The 25,814-nt window shown below is 45.6% G+C and overlaps 2 protein-coding genes across 2 annotated transcripts; one reads left to right on the top strand and one right to left on the bottom strand.

The window, feature by feature from the left end:
* Positions 1 to 1,975: 1,975 nt before the first annotated feature.
* Positions 1,976 to 16,931, bottom strand: MTHFSD (methenyltetrahydrofolate synthetase domain containing). Its single transcript, XM_034073270.1, has 8 exons — positions 16,875 to 16,931; positions 16,560 to 16,663; positions 14,831 to 14,944; positions 14,125 to 14,238; positions 12,009 to 12,099; positions 11,010 to 11,122; positions 10,671 to 10,796; positions 1,976 to 2,510 (listed from the first exon to the last, which is right to left on the bottom strand). The coding sequence occupies exons 1-8, from the start codon at positions 16,900 to 16,902 to the stop codon at positions 1,995 to 1,997; spliced, it is 1,206 nt and encodes a 401-aa protein (XP_033929161.1). The 5' UTR covers positions 16,903 to 16,931; the 3' UTR covers positions 1,976 to 1,994.
* A 5,954-nt stretch (positions 16,932 to 22,885) lies between these two features.
* On the top strand, positions 22,886 to 25,534 carry FOXC2 (forkhead box C2). Its single transcript, XM_034073004.1, has one exon. The coding sequence runs from the start codon at positions 23,167 to 23,169 to the stop codon at positions 24,658 to 24,660; it is 1,494 nt and encodes a 497-aa protein (XP_033928895.1). The 5' UTR covers positions 22,886 to 23,166; the 3' UTR covers positions 24,661 to 25,534.
* The last annotated feature ends 280 nt before the right edge of the window (positions 25,535 to 25,814 follow it).

Raw genomic sequence — 25,814 nt, 5'->3', positions numbered from 1 at the left:
AGAGCAAGACAACACTTACATATCATATAAACATATCTGTACTAAACCTTCAACTGGTAAGAACTGAAATAAGGTAGAGAATAAAACTCCCACAGATTTGAGCAGAAAAGGCTGGTTCCATATATAATGGAACAGGGGAAGTGTGCAATACTAGAAGTTGTCTTTGGCAGAATAAGCACTTTTTAAGTGTGAAGGTCACCTGTGTGTCTTCACCAAAGCAAGCAGGATTGCAAGAGTCAAAAAGAACATCAGATGATCATGTTATTTAATTTGCCATCATCTGGAAGGGGAAGGCAGTGACACATAATTATTTTTTTCCTTTATTTCCTCTGCTTTCTAAGCTCATGTTGTAATGAGTATGTGTCAGTATTAACATAACTACTGATTCTTACCCTTGAAGTACACAACAACTGAAACAAAAAGAAGAGGCAGCACTTAGGTTTTAATTCACACTAAGTGATACTGAAAATAATTTTGAGCTAAAGAGAGCATTTTAGAGCATGGCACTATTTATTTTCAGAAACCTTTCTTTTATTTACCTTACAAGAAGTTGAAGCAACACTTCTCTTGAGCCCCTGTGTAGAGAATACATAATAATGATGAGAACTTTTTATTTAATACTGTATGAAATGTCTGACCCTTGAGGCATAATAACACGCTCAAAATACACTTAACAGTACCCTCTGGCTAAAAAAAGTTTCCAGCTCATACTTAAAAAAATATCCCCTTTAGATGCTTACTTTGACTATGTGCCCAGAGTCGATGGCAAAAGTGCTTCTGTTTAGAAAGGATGGTTCGGCCAAAATTCAACTTGTTTTTCAGGAATAGGAAACCAAAGGGGAAAAAAAAAAGTAGTAAGAAAGGCTATACCAAATAAATCATCATTCTCCTTTACATCATAAGTGAATGTTCACATGCGTGCAAATCTTACTGTTCAAGCTAGTACTCGACAGCCCTTTCACGAGGAGAAGCTGACAGTGCTGTTGTCTGATGTGGGTGCAGGAAGACCAGGCTGGTTGTGACACAGGCACAGCAGGAACATGATTTTCTACCATCTCCAGCAACTTTTCAAACAGCTCCATATCAAACTAGTCACCCACAGATCTTTGCTGTGGTCTGTCTGCTTTTCATTTCCACTACAACGATTAATATTCATGTCATTTCAGAGCCAATACAATCACACCAGATTGTAAGAGACAATCAGGAAAAGCAGTTATTTTATAATTATCTGCATCCATAAAAAAGGCACCTGAAATGTTTTGAGGGAAAATAAAGGAGAAAACTGGTCTTCACTTTCCCCTACAGGACTGAAAGTCGAAATACAAGATTTACAAAGGGCTGAATTAACCAAGCAAGCTGAGAATCTTCCACCTGGTGGTAATAACTATTGTTGGAACTCAGTGTCTGAGCCAGTGTTTCCACAGTCATTCTTCAAGAGCACAGAAAGGGCACTCTCTCCTCCCCGTCATTTTTATTAAAAATACACTGAAAACTTCCAACAGGCAAAAGCTATTGAAAAACAGAATTGTAAGCCTTATGACAGATTTTCTGCAGCTGGCTTTCAAGCTCACAAGTACACATTTGCAGGTACAATCTTTAGCTGACAGAACATAACCACCTCACTATACATGGCTGCACACAGCTACCAAGGGGCAGTTTTTTGATCCGGGCGTCAAAAATGTACTAACCAAATAGCAAATTGACTCCCTCACCCCCAAAACACACCAAAACCAAATTCACAGAGTGCAGGTACTTTGTGGATAATTGTTCAGAGAAATGGCACTTCTGTCATCTGTCTTGACAAATACACTTTACATATACAACTGCAGAAATGAGGCAGCTGAGAGATGCATGCCTCATTTGTTTGAAAAGCTGTCTCCACTTTGTTGTTTAGCCTGCAGAAAGCAGAGGAAATACTAATATCCTTGAAAACTTAGACTGGCTTCTCACAAAACAATGAAAACGCCTATTTCACCCCCCCCCTCTATTCATATTCATTTCTGACTATTGATTTCTACTTGCCCTTTGCTTCTCTGATTTTTGGCCAGCTCAACTCGTAAAGGATAACCCCCGAGGCTCAAGCCTTTCAAAGAGGATACAGCACTCTCTGCGGTTGGTTTATCCTTGTAATCGAGAAAAGCCCTGTGCTGTGCTCCTTGCCAATTCAGTCGTAAAGGAGTTACATGGAATTCCCTTAAAGCACATTTCAGCTCGCTCACTCTTACACTGGGAGATATATTCCCCAGGTACACGGTAGTAATCCTGCCAGATCCATCTAATCTGGGACTTAAAGAATCACCTTCAACACAGTGTTTTCCTATTTCGGCTGAGCCCATAGCAGCCTGCTGTCTTATATTTTCAGCCGTTGCCCTCTGATTTAATGCTGCTGGCTTTTTGGTATTTGCCAAGTCTGAATGAGCATCTTGGAGGGTCACATCCTTGCCAGCCAGCTTCTCCTTGTAGTGAAGACTCCTTAGGATGGGGATTTTTCCCAGCATCTCAGAGGTGACCTAAAAAGGAGGAAGACAGATACAATTATGAAATTTCTCACCTTCCAGAAAGAGACAACAATCATTAGCACCCATTTGCACCATAAAAAGAGGAACTTTATTATACTGCTACCATTCAGAGTGCCAGAGTATTCAAAATGTTACAAACTGCTGGCCTAATTCTGAAGTTGCTCCCTAAATACACACTGCAGGACAAAAATAAACATTAGTTACTCTTTAAGCAAGCAGCACAATGTAGATCCAGCAGGAAAATCAAAACCAAACTCAGAACTACTAGATTTTGACATTTATTTATCAGAGTGCTTTCAGATTTGCATTCTCATTGTTATCCCTTAATATTTGCTTTGACTGAGGGCCTGCGCTCCTGCTCTGGCAGAATCTTACATGCCCGTAATTCATGAAACCATCAGGCACTTTCATCCTACATATCTCCTTGTGCTCTTTTCCCCCAAAACAGGATATCCCGTAGGCTGGGTCACACAATAGGGAGGGATGATGGTGTGAAGTTTGCAGCTGGGGAGCGTGCCTTGTAGCAGGGCTCCTCTGAATGTGGGCCCAGCTGGAGGCACGTTCTCTGGTTGTAGCACATCGGCAAATCACAGCCTCCCTCTCCCTTTTGTCATCTGACTTCATGCACCACCCGCAGCTACTCATCAGCTCTCACACCAGTCTGCTGGGTTGGGTCACAGAACAGAAGAGCACCCGGACCCAGCTATTCTTCAAAACTGAATCTTCTATCCCTTCCATCCACCCCCAGTTCACCAGCAGCTTTTCTGGAAGGGCTCTTCCTCTCAACAGCTGAACCCTATCCATCGCAGGCATGAGATGCCCCAGGCTGCATTCACTGACTGGCAGGAAACACAGTGGTTCCCTGGCTAATGTGGTCTAGCTCTTGGCTTGCAAACTGCAGTTGGAAAGAGGAATAATTTGTACTTGGCTGCTAGACAAGCAGAACATCCATCAACACAAGATCCAATTCTTAAATTTAGGGAGCAAAACAGAGCCCAGGGAAGTGACACTTGAGCTAGCAGAGACCCAAGCTAGTAGCCCACACACACTGTGAGCAAGCCACTCTAGCAGGGTACAGCACCCAAGCTTATGAGCTTCTATACTTTGCAGAAGGCTGCACTGGACTAGCACAAGCATATCCTGGCTAGAATACGCTTGCAGATCTCCAGCTCAGATTTCCCTCGTAACTCCGAGCCCTTCAATTCTTGGTTCTGCAACTACAGTCAAAGTGAGTTTGTATCTGGCAGCACCACACCAAGTCTAACATTCACAGATCTCCAGGGAGAGTAGCCCAGCTCTGAAGTGATTGGAGTAAAATCAAAGACAGGGTGGGTGCAATAGTAGGTTAAAGTAACAGGAAAGCCAGTCAACAGAAGTCTGTTAAACATTCCCAAGGCTCCCCTTCTCAGGAGCAAATAAGCAAGTTTTATTTCAGGCTGAAACCAAATAAAACTATAATTTACATAAAGCCTGTCCAACCTGTTAACATAAAACAAAACAGCCCAATAGGACTATCCAGTATGAAAGAGGCCACCTCCGCTCTGTCACACTGCAGATCCAGAGTCAAGGTGTTTGGGACCATGCCCCTTAAACATGCAAGCTTTACAGCTGAAACAATTTCTGAACAAATCTGGCCTGATCTGGCAGCCAGGACAGAGAAGCAAGGACACCGTTTGGGGCCCCTGTATTCTGAAAGGTACATGGCATTTTCAGATTTTGAAGAGTTATTGTGCTATGGATTTTTGGACTGATTTGATTTTCTCAGCCAAGAATTCAGACTGCTGTGTTTGACAGCAAACTCCCCTTCCCTGGGCAATGGCTGAAACCATCTTACTTTGTTTTTACTGGCCAAAAATTAGGAACATTTGTTGTCCCCTGTCAAATTTCTATGTGTAATGCTAATTACACCAAACAGGAAAAACATTTTTCTATTCTCACGCAACTAATCACTCCTGGGTTCAACGCACAACCTCAACCTCTTACCAAGTGTATGTGCAGTTTCTTTCACCCTGAAATTAAAGCTGGTTCCTGGGGCAAGGACTGGGTGTTCAGTTAGAAAGATCAATGCTACCAAGTGCAAACCCTCACCACTTTGTAGATTAAGGCAACCAAAGAAAAAGATACTGAGAGGATGATCTCTGGAACTCCTGCTCTTTTAAGGACAAACCAAGGAAAGGATTCAGATAAGCAGGGGACTAGTACACCCTCTAAAAGATTTTGCGTGGCCAGGCTTCAACATGGCCTCTCCTCTCACTAGAATGACCAGTAGATTTGGGCATCTGATTAGAGCTCTTGGAGCTACTGTTTGCAGGCTTCCTGCAAACTTATGTTGTTACAACAGGAGAAACGTCTTCATAAGGGCTATGAACTGTTGTTTTCTATAAAAGCTGAAGCTCTGATCAAACACCACCACGAAGTGAGCTTATCAATACCTTAAATTCAGTCTCATGCAGATATAACAGAAAGTTGCCTTTACAATACCAAACCAACAAAGGCAGATGATTTGGCACTTGGATTTATTTTATAATAGAAAACATTCTGTAGAACAACCAACATCAGACAAGTTCTGACACTGGCAACTGACATCCTTCTGCCACAAAAGAGAGACAGAGGATTTACCTTAAGGGTTTGTTTCCCTGAGGTCCTGGAGAATCTTTCAGCTGGGACTAACCTCCTAAATACTTCCCTATTTTCCCCCACTTTTTTGTTGAAGGAACAACAGAATCTCACTTTGGGATTCCACAGTTTCAAATCAACAAACCAATTCACTACCTTTTTTGGGGTGCAGGGGCTGGGAGCCAAAAGGGCAAAAGGGGCAGCGGGTGGCAGAGAGGAAAAAGCTTCCTCTGCTCTGTTGCAAAATAGCAAACAAAAGAGCTCTGTGGTAGTACAATGTGTTGCTAATTATGATCATGCAAAAAGTTTCTTTTGTCTTTTGAGTTGTGGAGGACTGCAATGATTTATTTCCATGTGGAAACAGGCCAAAGATATTCCCCCTCTCTTTCAAACAAGCTGCACGTTTGTTGGTTCTGTGCTGTCTGGTCACTCCTTCCTAGCCTGACCTACTGCTTTAGGCTAAGCCAGACTTGGGTTCTACCCCAGGTCTGCTTGACAAAGTTATGCAGATCTCGGCAAACCCAGTGGTGGAAGCTTCTTCCCCTGCTCCCCCCATCCCTAAAAAGTCAAGGCCAAACCATTTATTGATGTTTGTAAACTTTGTACTGAGTGTTGGGATTTAGCTAAATGATTGGCTTTGGCAGTGAAGCCAGCTGAAGAAGTTTCTTATTACCCCTTGACCACCAATTCCCAGGCCAGTTCCATACTTCAGCCCTCTGGGGTTGGCCAACAGAAGTGTTTGTGGGTCTGCACTATAAACTCAGTAACTGATGTGATTCAGGTTAAAAATAACTTTACCAAAAGCAATTCATCATTTAACAATCCTGCCTACTCTCTGCCATGGCTTGGGAGAGCCTTGGGGAAAGAGGACAGCAGGGTAGATGAATTCTTCTGACACACAATTAGTGGGCTATGGGAAAGGAGCTGAGAAGGGAAATGTGGCCCCTTTCTGACAGAAACCTGAAGAAAACAGAGTCTTGGGTACTGAGTGCCAATAAAAATCTCCCAACACTTAACCCCGAGCATCCACTCTTAATGACACCTGGTTTAGTACCAAAACAATGTAGTGGCAGATGGACTTCTGCAACTACTCTGCTAGAACATCAAGGCTCTCTTCAGCCTCTGTTATTCCAGAACAGTGAGTGTGGCCACTTTCAATATTTTGCTGGGCAAAATGAAAGATGTATTTGTCCTCTGACAGAATGAGCAATACTGACCCCTGCTACAGCACAGGCCAAGCCAAATACTACTTCAGTTTCCCTGGCAGCAGAAGTGGTGCAGTTCTGATGTACGGCACATGAGGGAAGGGCAGCTAGAGACTGAGGAGCATTCTAGGTCTGCTATTTAATTCTGCTTCACACAGCTACCCATCTGCACACACCAACTGATGTAAGAACATGTAGCTCAAAAAAGAGATGGAGAGAGATGATGGTGCTGCATCCTTTGAGGAAGGCTGTGAACACAACAATCAATGTTTAGCAGATTCACCAGCCCCTCCAGGTATTTAGCTGGTAGCCAGAAGATGCCTGAAAAAATTATCTTTGCCCACCCAGAGGGGTCTCTGGCCCAAGACCGTTCATAAAGGCTTTCAGGACAGAGCCTGCTTCTCGTGCTGTCTCCTTAATCAGTTGCTTGTTTAAATGAATACTGAGCTCACAGGGTTTTAAAGCACACAGAAAGCCAAGACAGCTGGGATGGGCCAGCACAGTTTAACATTTTATCATTCATTTGCACAAAATGTCCAAATATGTGCACGCAATCCGAGGGCATATTTCTGGGAGCTGGCAGCCCATGAAGTCTGCTGGTGTCCCTCAGGAGAAACTTATGCAACCCACATTTGGAATCCATCAGCAAAAACTGATTCTGTGGACTCTGTAGCAAGGGTCAGATTTGCAAAGGTGTTGAGATGTTTAACCATGCATGGAAGCGTGCCCTGCTCACGCTATCCCTTCACAAAGCAAAGCCTTGGCTAAACTAAGCACAATTTTCTTCTTCTGATGACAACGCTGTGTCCCTGCTAAAGGTTCTGCCAGCTTGAGTCTGAATATGAATTTGAGCTTTAAAACATTATTTTACTTACCACATATTCTATCACAGACCCAAATCAAAAGCTATTTGTTGTCAGATAGTTTCCATCTCTGTCACTGCACACTAAATTCTTTCAACTTTAGATGCAGGGATTCCCCCCAATTCATTTTATTTTGGGAAAAAAAATATTTTCCTACTTCCATAAAATTCTCATCAGAAGAATGATTGAAAAAACAGAAGGAAATGCTTGCTAAAATATACTGATTTTTCCACCAACTACTCTCATTTCCCTCTTCATGACCCCAAATATTTTAATTGGTCTGTATAGTTTCAATTTAAAATAAGCACAGCACAAATAACTCTGTAATTGTGACAATATAATATACAGTGTCATAGATAAAGATCATAGCTACCCATACAAAATACTAAATGAGAAGTAAGTTGCTTTATGAGTTCAGAGTTCCCAGAAACAATGGGTTAGATTTGCAAGATAGATGAAGCCAAATAACTCTCCACTGGCATCCAAATTCAGTTTTCCAGAGTGTTCAGCTCTTAGCAGCTCTTGCTGTCCTCCAAGAGCACGTACTGATTTCTCAAAACCCTGAACTGAGATGGAGAAAGCTTCCCCATACACACACCGCAGTACTGCCTCTGTATTTAGAAGTGTTTTCAGAGTGCCTAGCACTGATACTGACAATGCTTCTTTGGTATTAATAATATCGTAGCTCCTGTACTTCCTTACAAATCCCTAAATTGGCATTTCTGTTACAAAAATCACACCAAGTAATTCACATCCTCCTGTCTGTAAAAACGTACTGCAAGAAACAGCTCAGTTGGAAATTCTGCACTGAGAAGAAATTAAAGAAGGCAACTGAGAATAAGTCATGCCAATTACCCCAAGAAGCAAATCACTTACAGAAGAAAACCTATTTACCCCTCCCCATATTTGACACTTTACTTCTTTCCTACATAGCACATAACAAACAAAACCATTCCAGGAAAATACAGCACCTCTTTGAGCACAGAAATCTAGCCTGGAGACACACATTTTGTTAGCTGCATAAGTACTTTCTTACCTCTTTTCAGCTGCAAGCAGCATGTGCATTAATGGCTATTTATCCTAACAGCTTCAGGAAAGCACATCCTTCAGCAATACTTAGCTGTAATCCCATGTTTGCAAACACCTTTAATTTAAGCTCTTAAATCATTGTCTTGGCTTGATCCAGCCATGTTCCTGAAGAACTTTTTTGCAATGTATTTTACGCATCACAAATCTTAACAATAAAGTTTAGCTACCTTCTATTGACAAAACACCATGGTTAGAAGTGGGTTATTTGTTTACTGACTACCTCTTGGTTCATTTAGTTTTGATCTGAGGAACAGGAATGCACCAGTAAAGCCAGGATTTGAAGGAGAAAAGGATGTAGAGACAAGGATGAGAAAAGGATGCAAAAGCAACCAGGAAAAGTCAAAGGACAAACACTTAAATAGTCTGTATCAAATCCTGCATTTCTAACACCCTGTCGATTAACTAGACCTCCCACCTTCAAGACCCTCTGTGAAGAGTTGAACATAGGAGTTACCACCACAAGCACAAACAAAACATACACAAATACACAACTTGTTCAGATCTCTGAGAAAGAATAATGCTATTTGCTACCTTCTTCATATAGACACAACACTTTGCTCTTGTCCCAAAACTACAGAAATGTAAATTATTCCTGCTGAGGCTAGTATTCTCCAGTATTCTTAGCTAATCAACATACTCTCTGAAGAACAGCCAAAAGCTGCTTGATGTGTTAAATCAACATGTAAATATTCAAATAAAGGGCCCATAGTTTAACGTGCTCCCTTCTCAGTGAAAGCTGTAGGATATTCAGTGAGAGCTCTGTTTCAGACAACATCATTAACATGGAGGTTACTAGAGAGAAAGTTTCACCATCTCATGCAAACTGGCTGAAGTCAGTGTGGCACAAGCTTTAGCTATGACTCTATGAAACATGTCTTCTCAAGCCTTACACAAAAGGATAAGGAGCTGTGGCAGAGACTTCATTAGTTTATGAGACATATATTATTATATTTCTTTTTCTCTGAAAAGCCAAGAAATGCAAAGGTAACATCAAATTTAATACATCACTTGCGTCTGACTGACTTTCATGAGCAGCAAGAGTTTCACAGAAATTCAATAGCCCTTGCAAGGTTCCCCAGACCTTTAAAAATGTCACTGCTAAAGGGAATGAGACAGAAAAGGAAAGAAAAAAAAAAGGGTTAGCAAGGCCACTTACTGAGACTGAAGTCTGACACTAAGACAGTCAGCCTGTGATCAAAAGTATGTTGGCAAGATGGATGGAGCACAAGGGGTAGGCCTTCAGAACAATTACATTCAATAATATCCTAAAAAAATTAGTATTCAAAAATAATTCAATGGAAAAAATGCACTGGTACAGACAGAGCTTTTATTTATTTATTTATAACCTCAAATCCTCAACCACAAGCAGGGTAAAATACTCTCCCACTATAGGAACAAAAATAGTACTGGCAATTGTTTGTTGTAGATACATTACCTTAACAAATTTAACTCTTTTTGCTGTTAGGCACATGCTTAACAAATAACTCTTCATTTCCCTAGAAGTATTCACTAACAATTCCTCAGTGGTTTCTGCAAGACATTGGTACACTATTCCTCATTTCAGTGTTCCCACTGTTACTCAGTCATGCAGGATTGCGTCTGCTCCCTAACTGGTTGATTTTAGGAATGAAAATTTAATGACAAAGAAAGAATTTTCCCAGCATGAACTTCCAGTAAAACAATTCACTAAATGCTCCTCTGAAACCATTTGTGAAGCTGTTAAAGTTTCTGACAATCTGAAGCATGGGTGGAGGGAAAGTCCAAACCCATAAAAAATATTTAGGAATAAATAATGACCTAAAATAGTATAAAGTCTATAGATACATTCCGCCACCTGAAAACAAGCTCCAGCCACAAACTCAATCTATTGTTGGAAAGTTAACCTGCTACGTAAACAGCAATATATCAGCCACCAAGGTCCTTTCCTTTCACAACCAGGACAGCACATACTCTACCACTCCCACGCGGCCTAAAGCAATGACGTTCTCTCTGTTGTACAGGCTCCAGAAAATGAACAGAGCCAATCTACACGAACCCTGAGTAAAACATAAGGTGGAGAAGCCCCTCACCTTACATTGAGATTTATACTACAAACAACTACAAGAAACAAAGCCTTAACAATTCACATTTCCACTTACTCTCTTCCCATATTCCATTTGGAACAGGAACTTGGGCTTCAGCAATTTATTTCTCCTCCTCACAATTACCACTTAAAACCCACTGAATACAGATGCTGATGTTTTGTTTCATCTAACCATGTAACACATTTACTCCTTTCCAAGTATTTCTAACATAAGAAATGTGTTCATATGTAAAAATGAAGGACTGATCAACAGAATGTTGGTACCACTACACCACCATTAGCAGAAGTAACTTGCCTTATGCCATATTATTCCCCGAGGCTTTGGTCGTTTGCAATCGGTCTTGATAGTTCTTGTTGGAGTGAGTATATAATCCACAGTTAAATCATGATCATCAAGAAGTTCTTCTGCTATGTCAACCACCTACATGGAACAAGAGATCTGCTAAGCAGATAAAATGAATCAACTAAAATTGCACACCACCCCTGATGTCTTGCAGCATAGGAAAATCTCCCAGTGATGGTGGAAACAAAGTAAAAATGCCACACCAACATCATGCCAAGTCCCTTCTCCAGACAAACCATTCACTCTCACATAGTTCTGACTCACCAGTAAAGAGGGGATATTTTAACTTACCTGACAGTCATGCACAATAGTAACTACAGGTGTATCCTCCTGCACCGCACCCATTGATACCATCATCGCATACTCCATGTCTGCATAACCTTCCCCTTTTCCAATTCTCCAGCCTGAAATACACAAAAGTGATAGTAAGTGCAGGAACAGCAGAGTGGAAAGGTGAGCTGCTGTCAAAAGCATGCAATTAAACTAAGCAGCCTGCAACAGATAAACCAAGCACAGAGTTGTAATTCAGGTAAAACATTACATCAGTGTCTCTCATAGAATGCAGCTTTCCTTGTAATCAGCACTGAAATGAAAATAAAACATTAGTTTCAATGAACTCCTAAAGGAGCCCAGGAGCCTCCAATTCAGAATAAACCACATTTAGACCAATTCAGTTAATGCAGAATCCTGTTTACCCATTGTAATTAGCACACTCTATTCACATCAAACATAGGTTAACTTTATGTGGGTAAAAAGGAACCCAGCTCACATACAAAAACCATGTCAGTTTTAGGCAATGGATAAAGAATGGATAAAATCAGTGGAAAATTATTCACCACCAGCAGGTCTTCAAAATACTGGAAAATGCAAAATCTGATCCCCAATTGGTACTGAATCAACATTAACACATGTTCTTTTCATGTGCCCTTGCAAGCAGAGCAGATCTTCCAAACAGGGAGCCCTTTCTGATTCTTAAAAAAAAATAAAATGAAACAAAAATTGACTGCTGAATTGACTACTGAAGGCCAAAACACTGTCCCTCACACTCTAAATCACATTGCTGTCTGCTTACCAAGCTCTACCAGCACTGTCGTGAAGCAGGCATCAATTCTTCCTGGTTGAACTGGGATCAGTGACTTGTTATACAGAACAGACAGAACTCAAGACTCTAATTCAGTCCAAAGACATGTTTGGGTCTGCCAAAAGGAATATGTAGTGTAGCCTACTGAGACTGTGAATCATGACTTAAGACCCTCCTCCTGAAAAGCTCCTGACAAGGCTTTAGCTTACCTTTTTCAGAGACAGCCACTGATCCTACAACAACCAAGTCCACTTGTGCTTTCCCTTCAAGACCTACAGGCACACTGTATTCTTTTATACCCTGCAAGAATAACATAATATTAGGTTTGCAGAGTGCAGTCTTTCAACCAGGGAGGCAGAAATACAGAGTATTTTGATAAATCCAAGTAACTCCCCACATTTCAAAGTGTTTCTTCCATGTATAGCCAAGCTGCATCTGTCTGGAAAGTTATCCTCTAGGGAATCCTAGAATAGATTCCCTACTACAGTGACAAGAATTTTGGCACACTTCAAGAAGGGCTGAGGGAGGTGTGCACTTTTTAAAGCAAGGTTATTTAGGATCAAACCCTTTACTGGACATTAATTTCTAAAAATTAGGGCAAATGATACTTCTTACCCTATTATTACTACCAGCTCGAAGTCCTAATATGTAAATTCATGCCTATGAGGAATAACAGAGCACTACACTTAATTCTCACACACAAATCACAAAGTTAATTTACACACAGACAGCTACAGCATAAAGATGATAAGCTGCTTGACAGAAGTCACAATCAGGTACACAAGCTGGATTACACTTCACACTGCAGCTACTGTACTGGCAGTTTCCCCATATCTGCATTTTTAACAGCACCTTCCAAATCTGCCTATGTGTTCCCTGCGAATATATTCTTCAACACTTTGCTGCATGATCATCATCTGGGATGTGTCACTGCCAAGCTCAGCCATCTTTACCCAAACTTTTTACCTGAGATGCTAATGAACAGAAAAACACACCACTCTTGAGAAGTGGAAAGAAAAAAACTACATTCCTGCCTTTCTTTCTTCCTTCCCCTTTCTCCCTGCTCCCACCCCTCTTCAGGCTCCTTTATGAAGAATATGTCCTAACAAAAATTCTGTTGAGAGCTGCAGAAATGAAAACCTGGCTTTTACTTGGGATTTACAAGATCAGAGGTTTAGAACTTTTAAAAAGGTATCTTCTGATCCATTCACTCTAAACATAGGTGTACAGTGTAATGTAAATCCTCCTTAAACTAATGTGACTTTGTGCTAAGTTAATACTCACAGTCAAAAGCCAAATTTTCTGTGTAGAGAGCAAAAAAAACCCAAAATATCAGTAATTTGTGACTATCAGTAACAATGCTCATTATCCACTTTGTAGGAGCGTGGTAAGAATTGTTTGCACAGTGCTCTGTAAATATAAACTGCTAACAGCATTTATTTGTTAGTACTTTCGGTTGGGGGAAAAACAGACATATGGTGGTAAGATCAGATACAAGGCTCAAAGCAGGTCAAGAGAAAGGTCTCTTTCAAAAGTGCTCTTCAATACCGAGAAGGTTAATTAGTTAGCGACTTTAGTGGAACTAACAACAAAGAAAGTGACCACTAATTGCCATTCATTTACAACCCTTGGTTGTAAACAGGATTACTGTAGATCTCCATTGCCTTTAGCAGGAGATAAAGAACAAAATAAATCCACGTAACTGGCCTAGTCATTCTGCAGAATTTACATTTTTATATCAAATAAAAATGCAATGACACCACACGGATTTCTCTGCCGAATAGCGTTAGCTGTACAGCACGATACTTGAACACAAGAGGGCAGCAACACACCACAATTCAAAGAAAACCGGTAATGCATTTTTGCACCTGGGTTGATGCAAACGATGGAATCAACGTTTCCATAAATTCAGGTATCTGAACGAACTGATCTTTCCTGTTTAGTAACACCTAATATTCTATTGACCAGATTATGCAAAAAAAAGCATACACTGAAATATTCCTCATAGGGTTCACTAGCTGAAAGCTGCAGAATACGCGAATGCTCTTTAAAGAACTCACTGACTAAAGTTGCTCAATATTCCAAAAAGCATTCAGAAAATACCAGTATCATTCTTTTAAGAAAATATAATGAAAATACTACATTTGCTCATGATTTAACTACCAATAAAAATATTAATGGTGGGTATGTACCTAAAAACCAGGAATAACACTCTAGCAGAATAATATGTCAGGTAGCACCTGGTTTTCCAACTTTTAGTTGGATTATTGTAACACAATGCTCCTCCATCACTTAATTCAGACCTCCCCCATTCTTCATTCCTACTTGAGATGTAGCACATATTCGCAGGATCTCCTTAGTTGCACCTAGAGGTGGAACAATCCTATTGAACAGTCCACTTCTCAGACGTGGCACGGGAACCAACAAAGTCTTCTTTGCCTGTGTAACAAAAGAAGTTCTCACATTAAAAGGAACTGGGCTCATTTTACACTAAAGAAATATTTTTATTGTCCTTTAGGTCTCCATGTTGTTTATCTCATTTCCTATTTATTAGTTAGCACTGCTGATGGTGTAGTGCTTGTAGATGAATGCCCACAAGTATGGCAAAATACCAGGCAAGGTTTTATTTGAGAAACAGATGGCAAGACATGATGGCTGATGTAAAGTGCATGTCACGCATGAATTACACATATAAGCTACTGAACACACACTCATGTTGTGATAAACATAATGCAGTTTGAGGTGAGGCTACCTTACATGTTTCAGGGAATGAAATGAATGTAAACCTGTAAACAGTCATGCTTACAATGATAGGGAAATGGCTATTGCTCTGCAAAAATATATTAATTTCCCCCAACTCTACCTGCACCTTTGCCATTTGCCAAAAAAAGGGCAAAAACATCCTTCCATGAACACCTTCATGGGGCTAAGGACTGGTAAAACTCCCACCAGAGAAATTGCAGCGTTTGGACATGAGATGCCACCAAGCATTGCGGTCCCACTCTCCTCAGGGGTGCAACAGTGCTGTTACCTGCAGCGCAGCTAGCCGAACACCTTCGAGAGGTTTGTCAGGATCTACTTTAATCTCACGTGCTCTGATGAACATATCCAGCTCTCTAATAGAGCAGCAAGCCTGGTGAGACCCCTGCGTGAAGAGAGGAATCGAGAGAGAACAAGTTCACTCACTTCTAGTGTTAGAAAGCGACTGTTCTTCTGGGGAGCATCAGGAATTATTTTTACAGTCTTGGCAGCTTTGAACTCCTGTATACCCAGAAGCCTTGTCGCAGCATGCGAGGCACCCTATTTTCATAAGATATCAGCACATCACCAAGGAGTTCACAGCAGAGATGGGCATTTTACACTCTTTCGTCCGACAGAGAAATGGATTTTCCCAGATCTTAAATATGAGGAACATACTGTTAATTTTGTGATGTTTTCTATGAGAAACTCTCACATACCAACAGATGTTGAGCGCTTGGCTAGTATCGTGCAGACCTCAGACATATGGGATTCAAGTGAGTCACTGCCCAATTTCACCTATATTCATACCTATCTGACAGTTGGAGACGTTTTTAATCAATTAATGCAAACAGATTCCTTTGAACACAAGCCAGAATTCTTTCAGATTATGACTTTCTGGACAAGGCTGTCTGTGTTTCACAGACACTATATTCACCCTCCACTAGACCAGGTTGCTCCAAGTGCTGTCCAACCTAGCCTTTAACACTGTGAGGGATGGGGCAGCCAGAGCTTCTCTGAGCACCCTGTGCCAGAGCCTCAGCACCCTCACTGGCAAGAACTTCTTCCTTATATATAATCTAAATCTGCCTTCTTTCAGTTACGGAACTCCGAAGACTCATTTCTTAGCTGAGTAAGGTCCTCAAGCTTAACAAAGCACATACTCCTCTTGCAACTTAAGCTGACATCCCCTTGCTTTAGGGTGTCATAAATCCGCAGGCTTCCTCCACCTGCTTCAGCACCTACCTGACCTTACTGCCAAACTAAGGCAGAATGCTTCTGCCAGTCCCTTGGGCAAAAGCGGAGCCCATGTCCTCACATTCTCCTAACACTAAAACACCCAACATCCATCCCTAGAATGCTGATTTGGTCATAATTTCTTCAATACACAGCAGATAGGTAGCTGCACACTCTAAGCCTGATTTAAAACAGGTAGACAGTGAAGCAGTGCCTGAGTAAATGAATACTTTAAAGTCTTCTTATTTCTCTCCTCCCCCGTCTCCCGATCCCAGCCATCAAACTGGGGACACAATGAAGCCAGAGGAAGGATTCTCCCATCACTGTCTAGCAACGCTTTGCCAGTAATACCTTGAACACCATTCCTGTTTTAGCGGCACAGTGTTCCTAGGCTAAGCTCTACAAGATGGGCGACTTCAGCTTTCCATCCCAACGCACCTACTGAAGGCCTTGGGGAGTGAAATCAGTTCAGAATGCCTCGGTTTCCCCGTCCATAAATGTATTTATTTCCTTTACAAGGCACTTTTGTACCAACTGATTCAACACAGCGCACACCTGCCTTGTATTGTCAGGTACAGACCCCTGTATTTCTTTACTCGCTGTAAGTTACAGGTATACGCCGTTTGCACACTGTTTTCCGGAGCTCGGCCACCACAGCCACAGACCAACGGCACACCGCTGGAGCACACGCAGTTCATAGCTGAATGCGCACATAGTGGAGATGTGAGGGGAGCTTCCAGAGCTCTGGAAGGAGACAGAAGAAGGGATCGGCCCAGACGCCGTACCTTGAAGTTGGGGATGCGGCCGTGAACCGGCCGCGGGACATCGGCCAGGCCGCTGGCCTCCAGGTAGTCCCACACCTTCTGCCGGATGTCGCGCTTGGAGGCACCTGTGGGAAGGCAGAGCTGAGGCCGCTGCCGGCCGCCTAAAGGGGGAGCCCGGCCGCCTAAAGGGGGAGCCCGACCACCTAAAGGGGGAGCCCGGCCACCGCGGCCAGGCCGCTCCCCCCCTTCCCCTCAGGCCAACGGTCCCCCCCAACCAGCCTCCGCGCGGTGACGTCACCAGCCGCGTGGTGACGTCACACCCGCGCCGCCGCTCACCCGCACGCAGCTGCACACCCCCCTCCATGGCGGCGGCACCGGCGGCGGAGGGAGGAGGAGCCTCCGCCGTGGGCGCCCCGCCCCTCCCCTCTCGCACGCGTGTACGGTGGCGGCGGGGGGTCAAACGGGGTGGAAGGCGAAACGGTGGCGTTAAGGAATTAACGGGGTTGGGAAGGGGCTTGATGGTCATTAAATCCAGTCATTCCCTCCGTACTACCGAGGCCACCACTGAACCTTGTCACTGGGAGCCTCATCGGCACGTTTGTGATCCCACCGCTGTCCTGCCTGTTCCAACGCCTGAGCACCTCCTCAGCGGAGAAGTTGTTCCTGATATCCAAGCTAAACCTCCCCTGGCGCAGCCGTTTCCCGTTGTCCCGTCGCTTGTTGCTTAGGGGAAGAGACCCTTTTCCTTGTTAAACCTCAGCCTGTGACATGGTGGAGGGATGGGGATGGCTGACGGGGGTGGCTGTGGTGTCCATCCCAGTGAGGTGAGCCCCTTCTACAGCATAAAGGCAATGAGGGACCCGTGGTCTAATGGCAAGCCCTTCCCTCAGGTTTCAGGCCTGCTGTGGATGGGGTGTGCTGAGGGGAAGCGTTGCCTCACACAGTGTGTGTGCTTGGAACACTCTCAGCTCCCTTTTTGGGGTGTCTCTGGCAGCGAGCAGCTTCCCTGCTGTCAAATGGTGCCCTGTGGCTGGGTACCCCCAGTGTTACAGGAATAGAACCATATGGTTTGCGTTGAAGGAACCTTAAAGCTCATCCAGTTCCAGCCCCCTGCCATGGGAAGGGACACCTTCCTCTAGACCAGGTTGCTCCAAGCCCTGTGGTCTTTTCAATTGTGTGTTATAGCCGTGGGGGGAAAACAAAACGCCTCATTTTTCATAAAACAAACTCCCAAATAAACTATTTTTCCATTTAAAATTGGCTGGTCGCGAATAAAGCAATATCCAGCCTTTACGTGGGCTTCTGAGGCTGCCAGCTTCCAGAAAGTACATTTCTCACTTTCATTTAATAGGATGATAAATGGTTTGTTTGCATGATTTATTATGTATAGAATTAACGTATTTGACAATTGCCCCGAGAAGATGGAGAACACTGAGAATCCTGACATTCCTGAGCGGAGTGGGATGGAAGGGTCATGGGAACAATGAGACAGAGGTTTATTTTAAAGTGTGTTGGGAAGGAGATGGAGGGGGGGAGAAATGGCTTTTGAATTTGGTTTCTAATCTGCTTGGCTTGGATGCTACCGATACATATCCACCGTTAGAGCTGACTGTTGCTCTGCCAACCAAAAAGCGGAACAAATTCGGATGCTCTCCCCTGAATAGTTGCAGATGTAGCTGGGCAGATGCAAACGCTTTTTCTCTCTGCGGCTGCTGCTGATTGCTGAACTGCTTTCTTTCTGTTTCACAGTGCAAATCAAAGGCCAGGACTCCGATGGGCTCGGGAGTCTTTCCCCCTCCAACTATGTGTGTTTGTCAAGCTCAGATTAGGATCAGTATATTGGGCTGAATGCTGCAGAGCAGCTGCGCTGAGCCTGAGGCTTCACCTTTCCACCCAAGTCCCTCGTAAGCATTCAAAGAAAGTACTTAGAGCCCCTGTTCTGCAACGGGGTGCATTTAGGAAGAGCCTTTTCACTACCTCGGAGTGCTGCTGGAGCCAGTGGGAATCCATCCAGGCATAATAGACCACCCATGTGGAGCTGGGCCTAAATGTTTGAAGCTCATTCCTCCACTTCCTACTCACGGAAAACTCCCAGCGACTTTGATATCTCTGTGGGGAGTTTGGGATCGGGCCTTTGGTGAGCAATTTACAACCTCTCTCTAATTCAGCATTGCAATTTGCACTCCTATGCTGCGAGTGCCAGTGCTGTGCGCCTGTTCGCTGTCACCCAAAGTCGCCGCACTGCACCTCATGGGACCTGTTTCCACCCCATCGCACTCTCTTTCTCCCCTTTAAGGAAGTGAGTGAAGTAGCAACAGTGCTGTTAATTAATACACTAACAATTGAGGGATGCTCAGATCCTACCAGACCACCTACATCTCCCTCCAACCTCCGTGCAAGATGCTCGGTAAAGCTGTTTCTCACATGGATTTGCCTTCCAAAAAAAGAGAGGGCCTGAGCTGGTTTTCTACAAGCCAGGATAACTTGCCCTGAGCAAATGAGGAGTTTGGTAATAGATGACGGCTTTTCTGCTGGTTCAATTCTCTGCTTTGATTCTACAGGTCTTAAATTTGCTCCAAATTACTTTTCCAGGGTCTCTTCTATCACTCAGCCTTTAGCATTAATTCTAATATCCTGATGCAGCTTGTACAGATGCCGTGGGAAAGCCTCTCTTTTCAGCGGGAAGCAGGCAGGGCTACAGCATCCATATAATGGAATTACTCTATTGGAAGTGCCTGCATCGCTTCTAACATCCATTTTACCAAACTGAATAAAATACTCAACTGAAAGAGGTTGAAAAGAATCCTGAGCTCTCATACAAAAAACAAAATGCGGTGCTTGTGCGAAACACCCATAATTTGTGAAAACACCTAGAAAAAGGGAGTGCCATGTCAATACAAACCCTGTGAACAATGCAGAAAGGAACTCCTTGTGCTGTAGGAATAATTCCTCTGACATGCGGTCTGAACACACCAGGGCAGCCATGAAAAACAAGAGAAACACAACCAAAGAGGAGCGCTAAGCTGGCGATAACGCTCTGCTTTGGTTTCAGTACTGAAAATTAATAGTAGGCTACAAGTTTTGAAGGCAATGGTTATTAATGATGCGTTCATTCATAAAGCGTATTAGCTTTAGGGTACTAGAAACTAGGCTTTCAACCACTGTGAAGTGGGTTTCTGTGTGTGAATAAACGATGTACAACCGAATTCATATGCTAAGAAAATAACCCGACAAAGGGCACCTTTGGGCAGGTGAGGCAGGCCCGGGCTGACCTGTCAGGACATTGCCGGCTGCTGGAAAATAGGAGTGGGCTTTGGGTCAGCCCCTGCAGCCAGCAGTGGGGTGCGCTCCCCGTGAATGGTCACCAGTACACAAAGAAAGCGGTGTGAATTTGAGGGTCTTAGCTGCACTGATGTCTACAGTATCAGTTACAGACATAACTGCTCCTTTTCTTTCTTTCCTTCCTTTCTTCCTTTCTCTTTCCTTCTTTCTTTCTTTCATTTTCTCTCTCCTTTAATATTTCCCTATCCTTGTTTCTTTCTGACCAACCTCTGCTGCTTTCACTCTTTCCTTCTCTTGCTCCCATTCTCCATTCCTTTCTCACACACTTTTTGCTCTGTTTCCACCTGCACTCTCTATCGCTCTTCCTTTCTTTGCGTCTCTCTCATCCCACTCTCTCTTTCCCCTCTCGCTGCCTTTCTCCCCATCTCTCCTCGCTGTCTCCCGTGTCTCCTCTCCTCCTTCCGCACGCCGTGGCCCGGACCGGCCGACCGGTGCCAGTGCAGTGCCAGTGGGGCAGTGCAACACCCGCCGGTGTCCCCTGGAGGGCAGCACCCACCGCGCCGAGCCCCGGGACGGGCAGGTGAGCGCCGCGCTCTCCGCCGCACCGGCCGCGGGGCCCGGGGAACCGGAGCGGAGAGAGCCCGGGGAGGGGAAGGGTCCGCGCTCCGGCCCTCGGTGCTCTCCCAGAGCTGATAAAGGCTGCGGTGGGACATCGCTGCCTGCCCTGCCGCCGCCGTTCCGGTAACGCGGACGAGCGCGGCTCCCCACGGAGGACGGGCGGTGGGACCCACGGTGCTGGAGGAACCCCGGTTTCCGCGGTCCCCTTTCGGGTGCTGGCTATTTTCACAAAGACGGTGTTCTTTTCCTTCCTGCTACCCACAGTGCAGGCTCTCCTCGCCGCGGAGCTCGGCCCGGTGAGGCTCCTGGCCGAGGCGAGAGGAGACCGGCCGCTGCCGCTGGGTTTTCTGTAGAAACTCATCTAGGTTAAAGCTTTCAGCTGAGAAGAAGTGAGATTCCGTCCAGGGTATTTCTCCTGAGCGCACCAGGCTGTGGGAAGGGGCAGCGCTGGGACGGTGTGAGGCTGTCTCGGGTCAAGCTTTTGCACTGAAAAAGAAATACTGCATTTTAAAAGTTATATTGTTTAACAAATCCTTGTGTGTGCACGCTCAGATAACCCCCCAGCTTTTACCAGAAATACTATTTCTTTGAAAATCGAAGGTAAAAATGGGAAGTCGTTCTCAAATTATTCGAGAAATAATATATACATGCTTTCTCGTTGCTCGTACATGAAAAGCATCAGCAGACCTTGCAGAATTCACTATTTGTTTTCATTTAAAAAAAGAAAATAAATCACCCGGACATTTGCTCGGTTGATGAAACCGTCCCAGAACGTTTCCATTTATTTCCACCAAAATTAAATCACGGTTTCGAAGAGTCCGGAGAAACTTTCCTATTCGTTTTTGCATCGCGGATCGGTTTTAACCTTACCTCCTTGCAGGGGAGCTGCCTTTAATTTTTTATTCTGTAATTTTTTTGTTGTTCCCCGCGATCGCATAAAATCGTTTCCTTTCTTATTAAGAAAATCTCCGGTAATTAGCAGCACCGCCGGGTTCCCACGGCCGGACCCTTCCTACCGGCAGCCAGCGACAATCCCGGTCTGACTTTGGGGGTAAAGAAAAGAATATACAATAATAAAAACCCCTTTGTTTAAAGCCTTCCGAAGCCACACAAATTGCAAGGAGGGAAAGGCAGAATTACAGTGTAGGAAACCCAAAGATCACGGCTTGGAAACCCGAGCGGAGGCGGCCGGGCTCGGGGAGGCGGCGGCAAGGAGCCCTGCCGACATGACAACTGATCAATTTTAACCTTATCTTGGTCGCCTCGGGCTTGAATCGATTTTGAGGTGAATTTTTGTATTGTATTATTATTATTATTATTTTATTCATTTTTCCCGAGTGGGGAAATCACTGTTTCCCACAGTAATTTCTTCGCCGAGAAGATCCGCTCTTCTCCCGGCTGGGACAGGGTAGCTCTTAGCAATTTTCCCACTATCTGAGTTTACACTTGGTCACCGCGCGTCCCTAATTGTCCCTCTCTAATTGCCCCTAATGAAATCGTTAAGGAATAGGCGGAGGGGCGGGTTTCACAGCCACGGGAAAATTCGCCTAGGTGGCCAGAACGAAAGAAAAACCCCTCCGCTTAATTGCAGTCACTGTTTTATTGTTAATTATTAAAAATAACAATAAAGTGTCCCCAAAGAGGCAGATGAACCCCTTATCCCCTATTCCGGCGGGGCCACGGGGGCTAAATGCCACTAGCCATCGGGCGAACAACGCGGGGACAGGACCCGATGCCCCTCCGGGCTTTATCACTTCCATCGTTGTAAAACCTGGACCTGCCCGCCCCGGGGAGCACCGTTCTGTCGGCGCGATGAGTGCAATGTCGCGACTCCAGCGACATCAACCTGGCACCAAAAACCTTGGCTTTTTGGGGGATCGCATGGGCCAGCGGGACCCCAGGGCCGAGCCTTTGGGTTCTGGCTCTTTTTTGGGCCAAAACGTTAAAATTACGGAACGGAGGGAGATTGAACCCGTTTCTGATGTGTGAGTCCGGGCGTTTAGAACGGGGCGAGGCGACCCGTGTGTGTGTGTGTGTGTCTGTGTGGCGTGTAGCCTGCGCTGTGATGCTCGCCAACGCCACCGCATCCCCGTCCGCCGCCGCCGCTTCCCATTGGTTGAGGCGGCGGGGGCGCGCTCGCCCATTGGCTGGCGGTGGCTGCCGGGGGCGGGGCCAGCGGGGAGTAAAAGCGCGTCGGCAGCGCGGGGAGAGTTTTGAAGCTCCGCAGCGCGGCCGAGGAGCTCCGCGCCCCCCGCGCATCCTGCGCACCCGCGCACCGGCGCACGGAGCCGGAGGGGCACGCGGGCTGCGCAAGACCCCGGGCGGTTGTTGTGACAAGGGCTGTTTTTCCTCAAGACTGCTTTTTATTACTTTTTTTCTCCCCCTTTTTGTAAATTATATATATATATTTTTTTTAATAATCCCGTTTTCCTGCGAGAACAGCCCCTCCCGCTCCGCAGCAGCGCCCGCAGCGGGTCACAGGTGTGTAGGCAGGAATCACAGCCATAACGAAAGGGGGAAGAGGCCGGCAGAACCCACGCGGCCCCGGCGACCCGAAGGATGCTGCCGAGGTGCCGCTGCTAGAGGACACGCTGGGACTCAGCTCGCCTCTGAGACTCGTTCTGTCCCGCTTTCGCCCTCTCCCTTCTCCGCAGAGCGGTCCCGGACGGGGGTGAGGCCCTTCCACCCTCCTCTTCCTCTTCTCCCTGGCAGCGGGAAGCCCCTCTCCATGATGCAGGCTCGCTACTCCGTTTCGGACCCCAACGCTTTGGGAGTGGTGCCGTATTTAAGCGAACAGAACTACTACCGGACGGCGGGGACGTACGGCGGGATGGGGAACCCCATGAGCGTGTACCCGGGACCCGCCGAGCAGTACGCGGCGGGCATGGGGCGCTCCTACGGCCCCTATCACCCCCACCAGCCCACCGCCCCCAAAGACTTGGTGAAGCCGCCCTACAGCTACATCGCTCTCATCACCATGGCCATCCAGAACGCCCCCGACAAGAAGATCACTCTCAATGGGATTTACCAGTTCATCATGGACCGCTTCCCTTTCTACCGAGAGAACAAGCAGGGCTGGCAAAACAGCATCCGCCACAACCTCTCCCTCAACGAGTGCTTCGTCAAGGTACCCCGCGACGACAAGAAGCCGGGTAAGGGCAGCTACTGGACCCTGGACCCCGATTCCTACAACATGTTCGAAAACGGCAGCTTCCTGCGCCGCAGGAGACGCTTCAAGAAGAAGGATGTCTCCAAGGAGAAAGAGGAGGCCCGGGAACGGCTGCTGAAGGAGCAGTCTAAGCCCCCCGGGCTGGCCGGCGCCGATCTCCCGAAGGAAGCTTCCTCTTCCTCCTCTTCCTCCTCCTCCTCCTCCGTCTCGGCGCCGGCTTCCGAGAAGAAGGTGGTGATCAAGAGCGAGACGGCGTCTCCCGAGCTGCCGGTGATCACCAAAGTGGAGACGCTGAGCCCGGCCAGCGGCGGGGCGCTGCGGGACAGTCCCCGCAGCGCCGGCTCTCCCCCCGCCGCTGCTTCCCCCGGTGCCGCGCTGCCCGAGCATCACCCCGGCGGCACCGGGCTACCGGGCTTCACTGTGGAGAGCATCATGACCCTGAGGACTTCCCCGGCGGGGGACCTCGGCCCGGTGAGTGCCGCCCCAGGCCGGGCGGGCACCGCTCTGCCGCTGGGCTACCCACCGGGGCAGCCGTCGGGGTACGGAGCGGCGTGCAGCCAGGCCGCGGACACTAGTGGGAGCTACCACTGCAGCGTGCGCGCTATGAGCCTCTACAGCGGGGAGAGGCCGGGCCACATGTGCGTGCCCCCTGCAGCGCTGGAGGATGGCCTGGCCGAGCACCCTCCGGGTGCCCCATCGCCCCTCGGCACCCTCGGCCTGCCGGCGGGGCAAGAAGGGGCTCTGGGGACCGGGCATCCCCACGGTGGCGGCGGCGGCGGTGGGGGGACAGCGGGAGGGGGGCAGCCCCCTGCCTCCTGGTACCTCAACCATGGGGCTGAGCTGAGCCACCTGCCTGGGCACACGTTCGGCTCCCAGCAGCAGACGTTTCCCAACGTACGGGAAATGTTCACTTCGCACCGGCTGGGGATGGAGAGCGCCTCGCTCAGCGACCACCAGGTGAGCAGCAACTCCGCCTGTCAGATCCCATACAGATCCGCGCCCTCCCTCTACCGCCACGCCGCCCCCTACTCCTACGACTGCACTAAGTACTGAGTAGCCGACACCCCCCTCCTAGGGCCACCCGCCAGAAAGAAAAGTGAAAAAAAATGATTACTATTAATAATAATAATTAAAAAAGGAGAAATAAAAATACACCAAAAACTTCAGAGGCAGGAAAAAAATCAAAGAATAAAAATAAAATATGACATGGGGATCACAGTCTGTAAATCACAAGCCCAATTTCGGGACTCCTTATACTGCAGACAAGTAAATCCTGCTTGAAAAGGGGATATCTCCTAAAAAAAAATAAAAAAGAATAAAAAAGAATAAAAAAAAGAATAATTCTATATATATGTCTATCTAGAAGTGGCAAGATTTATATGCTAAACTATAGGGGATCTCAGAAAAAAAATAAGTTATGGACCAATATCACAACGACCATTTATACTTTTTAAAAGGAAAAAAAAAAGGAAGTATATAAATATATATATATAAATATATGTCCTGGGTATTTTTTAAGTTCTCTGTTGTGCTGTAAAAAGTGTGTGGATTTCTAATCAGGCTGATTTTCAGAGCCATTAATATAATATTTAAAGTTGAGTTCACTGGATTGCTTTTGTCTCGCCCAACAATTCCTAACTTCCAAATTAATGACAAGTGATTTCTTTTTCGTCTGCGTACAATTATGCAATAGTTTCTTTGGGTTTAGAGCTGTTCTTTTCACAAGATGAGGAAATAATTTATTTTTTGCTGGTGGATTCTCTTTTTTTTGAAAGGAAAAAAAAAAGACAAAGTATCTGATACTTTTCTACTATTATTTACAACGTGTGATGTTTTGTATAATAGATTTCACCTTGACCATTCCTAAGGACTATTTGCTTTAACCTGCTTCAAAGTTCGTTTGTCTTATGTGGTCCTAATTGTTGTACTTACCTTAAAATAAATCCATGCTGGTTTTTTTTCTTCTCCAAGTCTGGCGCTTGTCTGTCTATATAAGTGGGTTTTTGTTGGTTTCTTTTTCCCCAGTTTTTTCTAATCTTCCTTTCACCTTCATGTGGAAAACGTGGCACTGCTTGTTTTTAAAACTAAGTCGTTTTCCCGGAGCCCTGAGGTTGATGATGGTTATTTCTTGGAGGAAAAAGCTTAGAGGTGGAATTTAGACCACTGCGGTGGGGGGGGAGGGGGGGCGAGGTGAAAACGAATAAGGC

This window comes from Melopsittacus undulatus, chromosome Z (assembly GCF_012275295.1).
Source record: "Melopsittacus undulatus isolate bMelUnd1 chromosome Z, bMelUnd1.mat.Z, whole genome shotgun sequence".
Lineage (NCBI taxonomy): Eukaryota > Metazoa > Chordata > Aves > Psittaciformes > Psittaculidae > Melopsittacus > Melopsittacus undulatus.
Note: the sequence above shows the minus strand (reverse complement) of the source record. Positions and strands in the feature narration are given on the sequence as shown.

Coding starts and splice junctions, on each gene's coding strand:
- FOXC2 (XM_034073004.1), top strand. CDS start 23,167: ATGATGCAGGCTCGCTACTCCGTTTCGGACCCCAACGCTTTGGGAGTG.
- MTHFSD (XM_034073270.1), bottom strand. CDS start 16,902: ATGGAGGGGGGTGTGCAGCTGCGTGCGG. Junction 12,100..14,124: donor GAATATGTGCTACATCTCAA/GTAGGAATGAAG, acceptor TTATTCTTGCAG/GGTATAAAAGAATACAGTGT. Junction 11,123..12,008: donor AGTGGCTGTCTCTGAAAAAG/GTAAGCTAAAGC, acceptor TGTGTATTTCAG/GCTGGAGAATTGGAAAAGGG.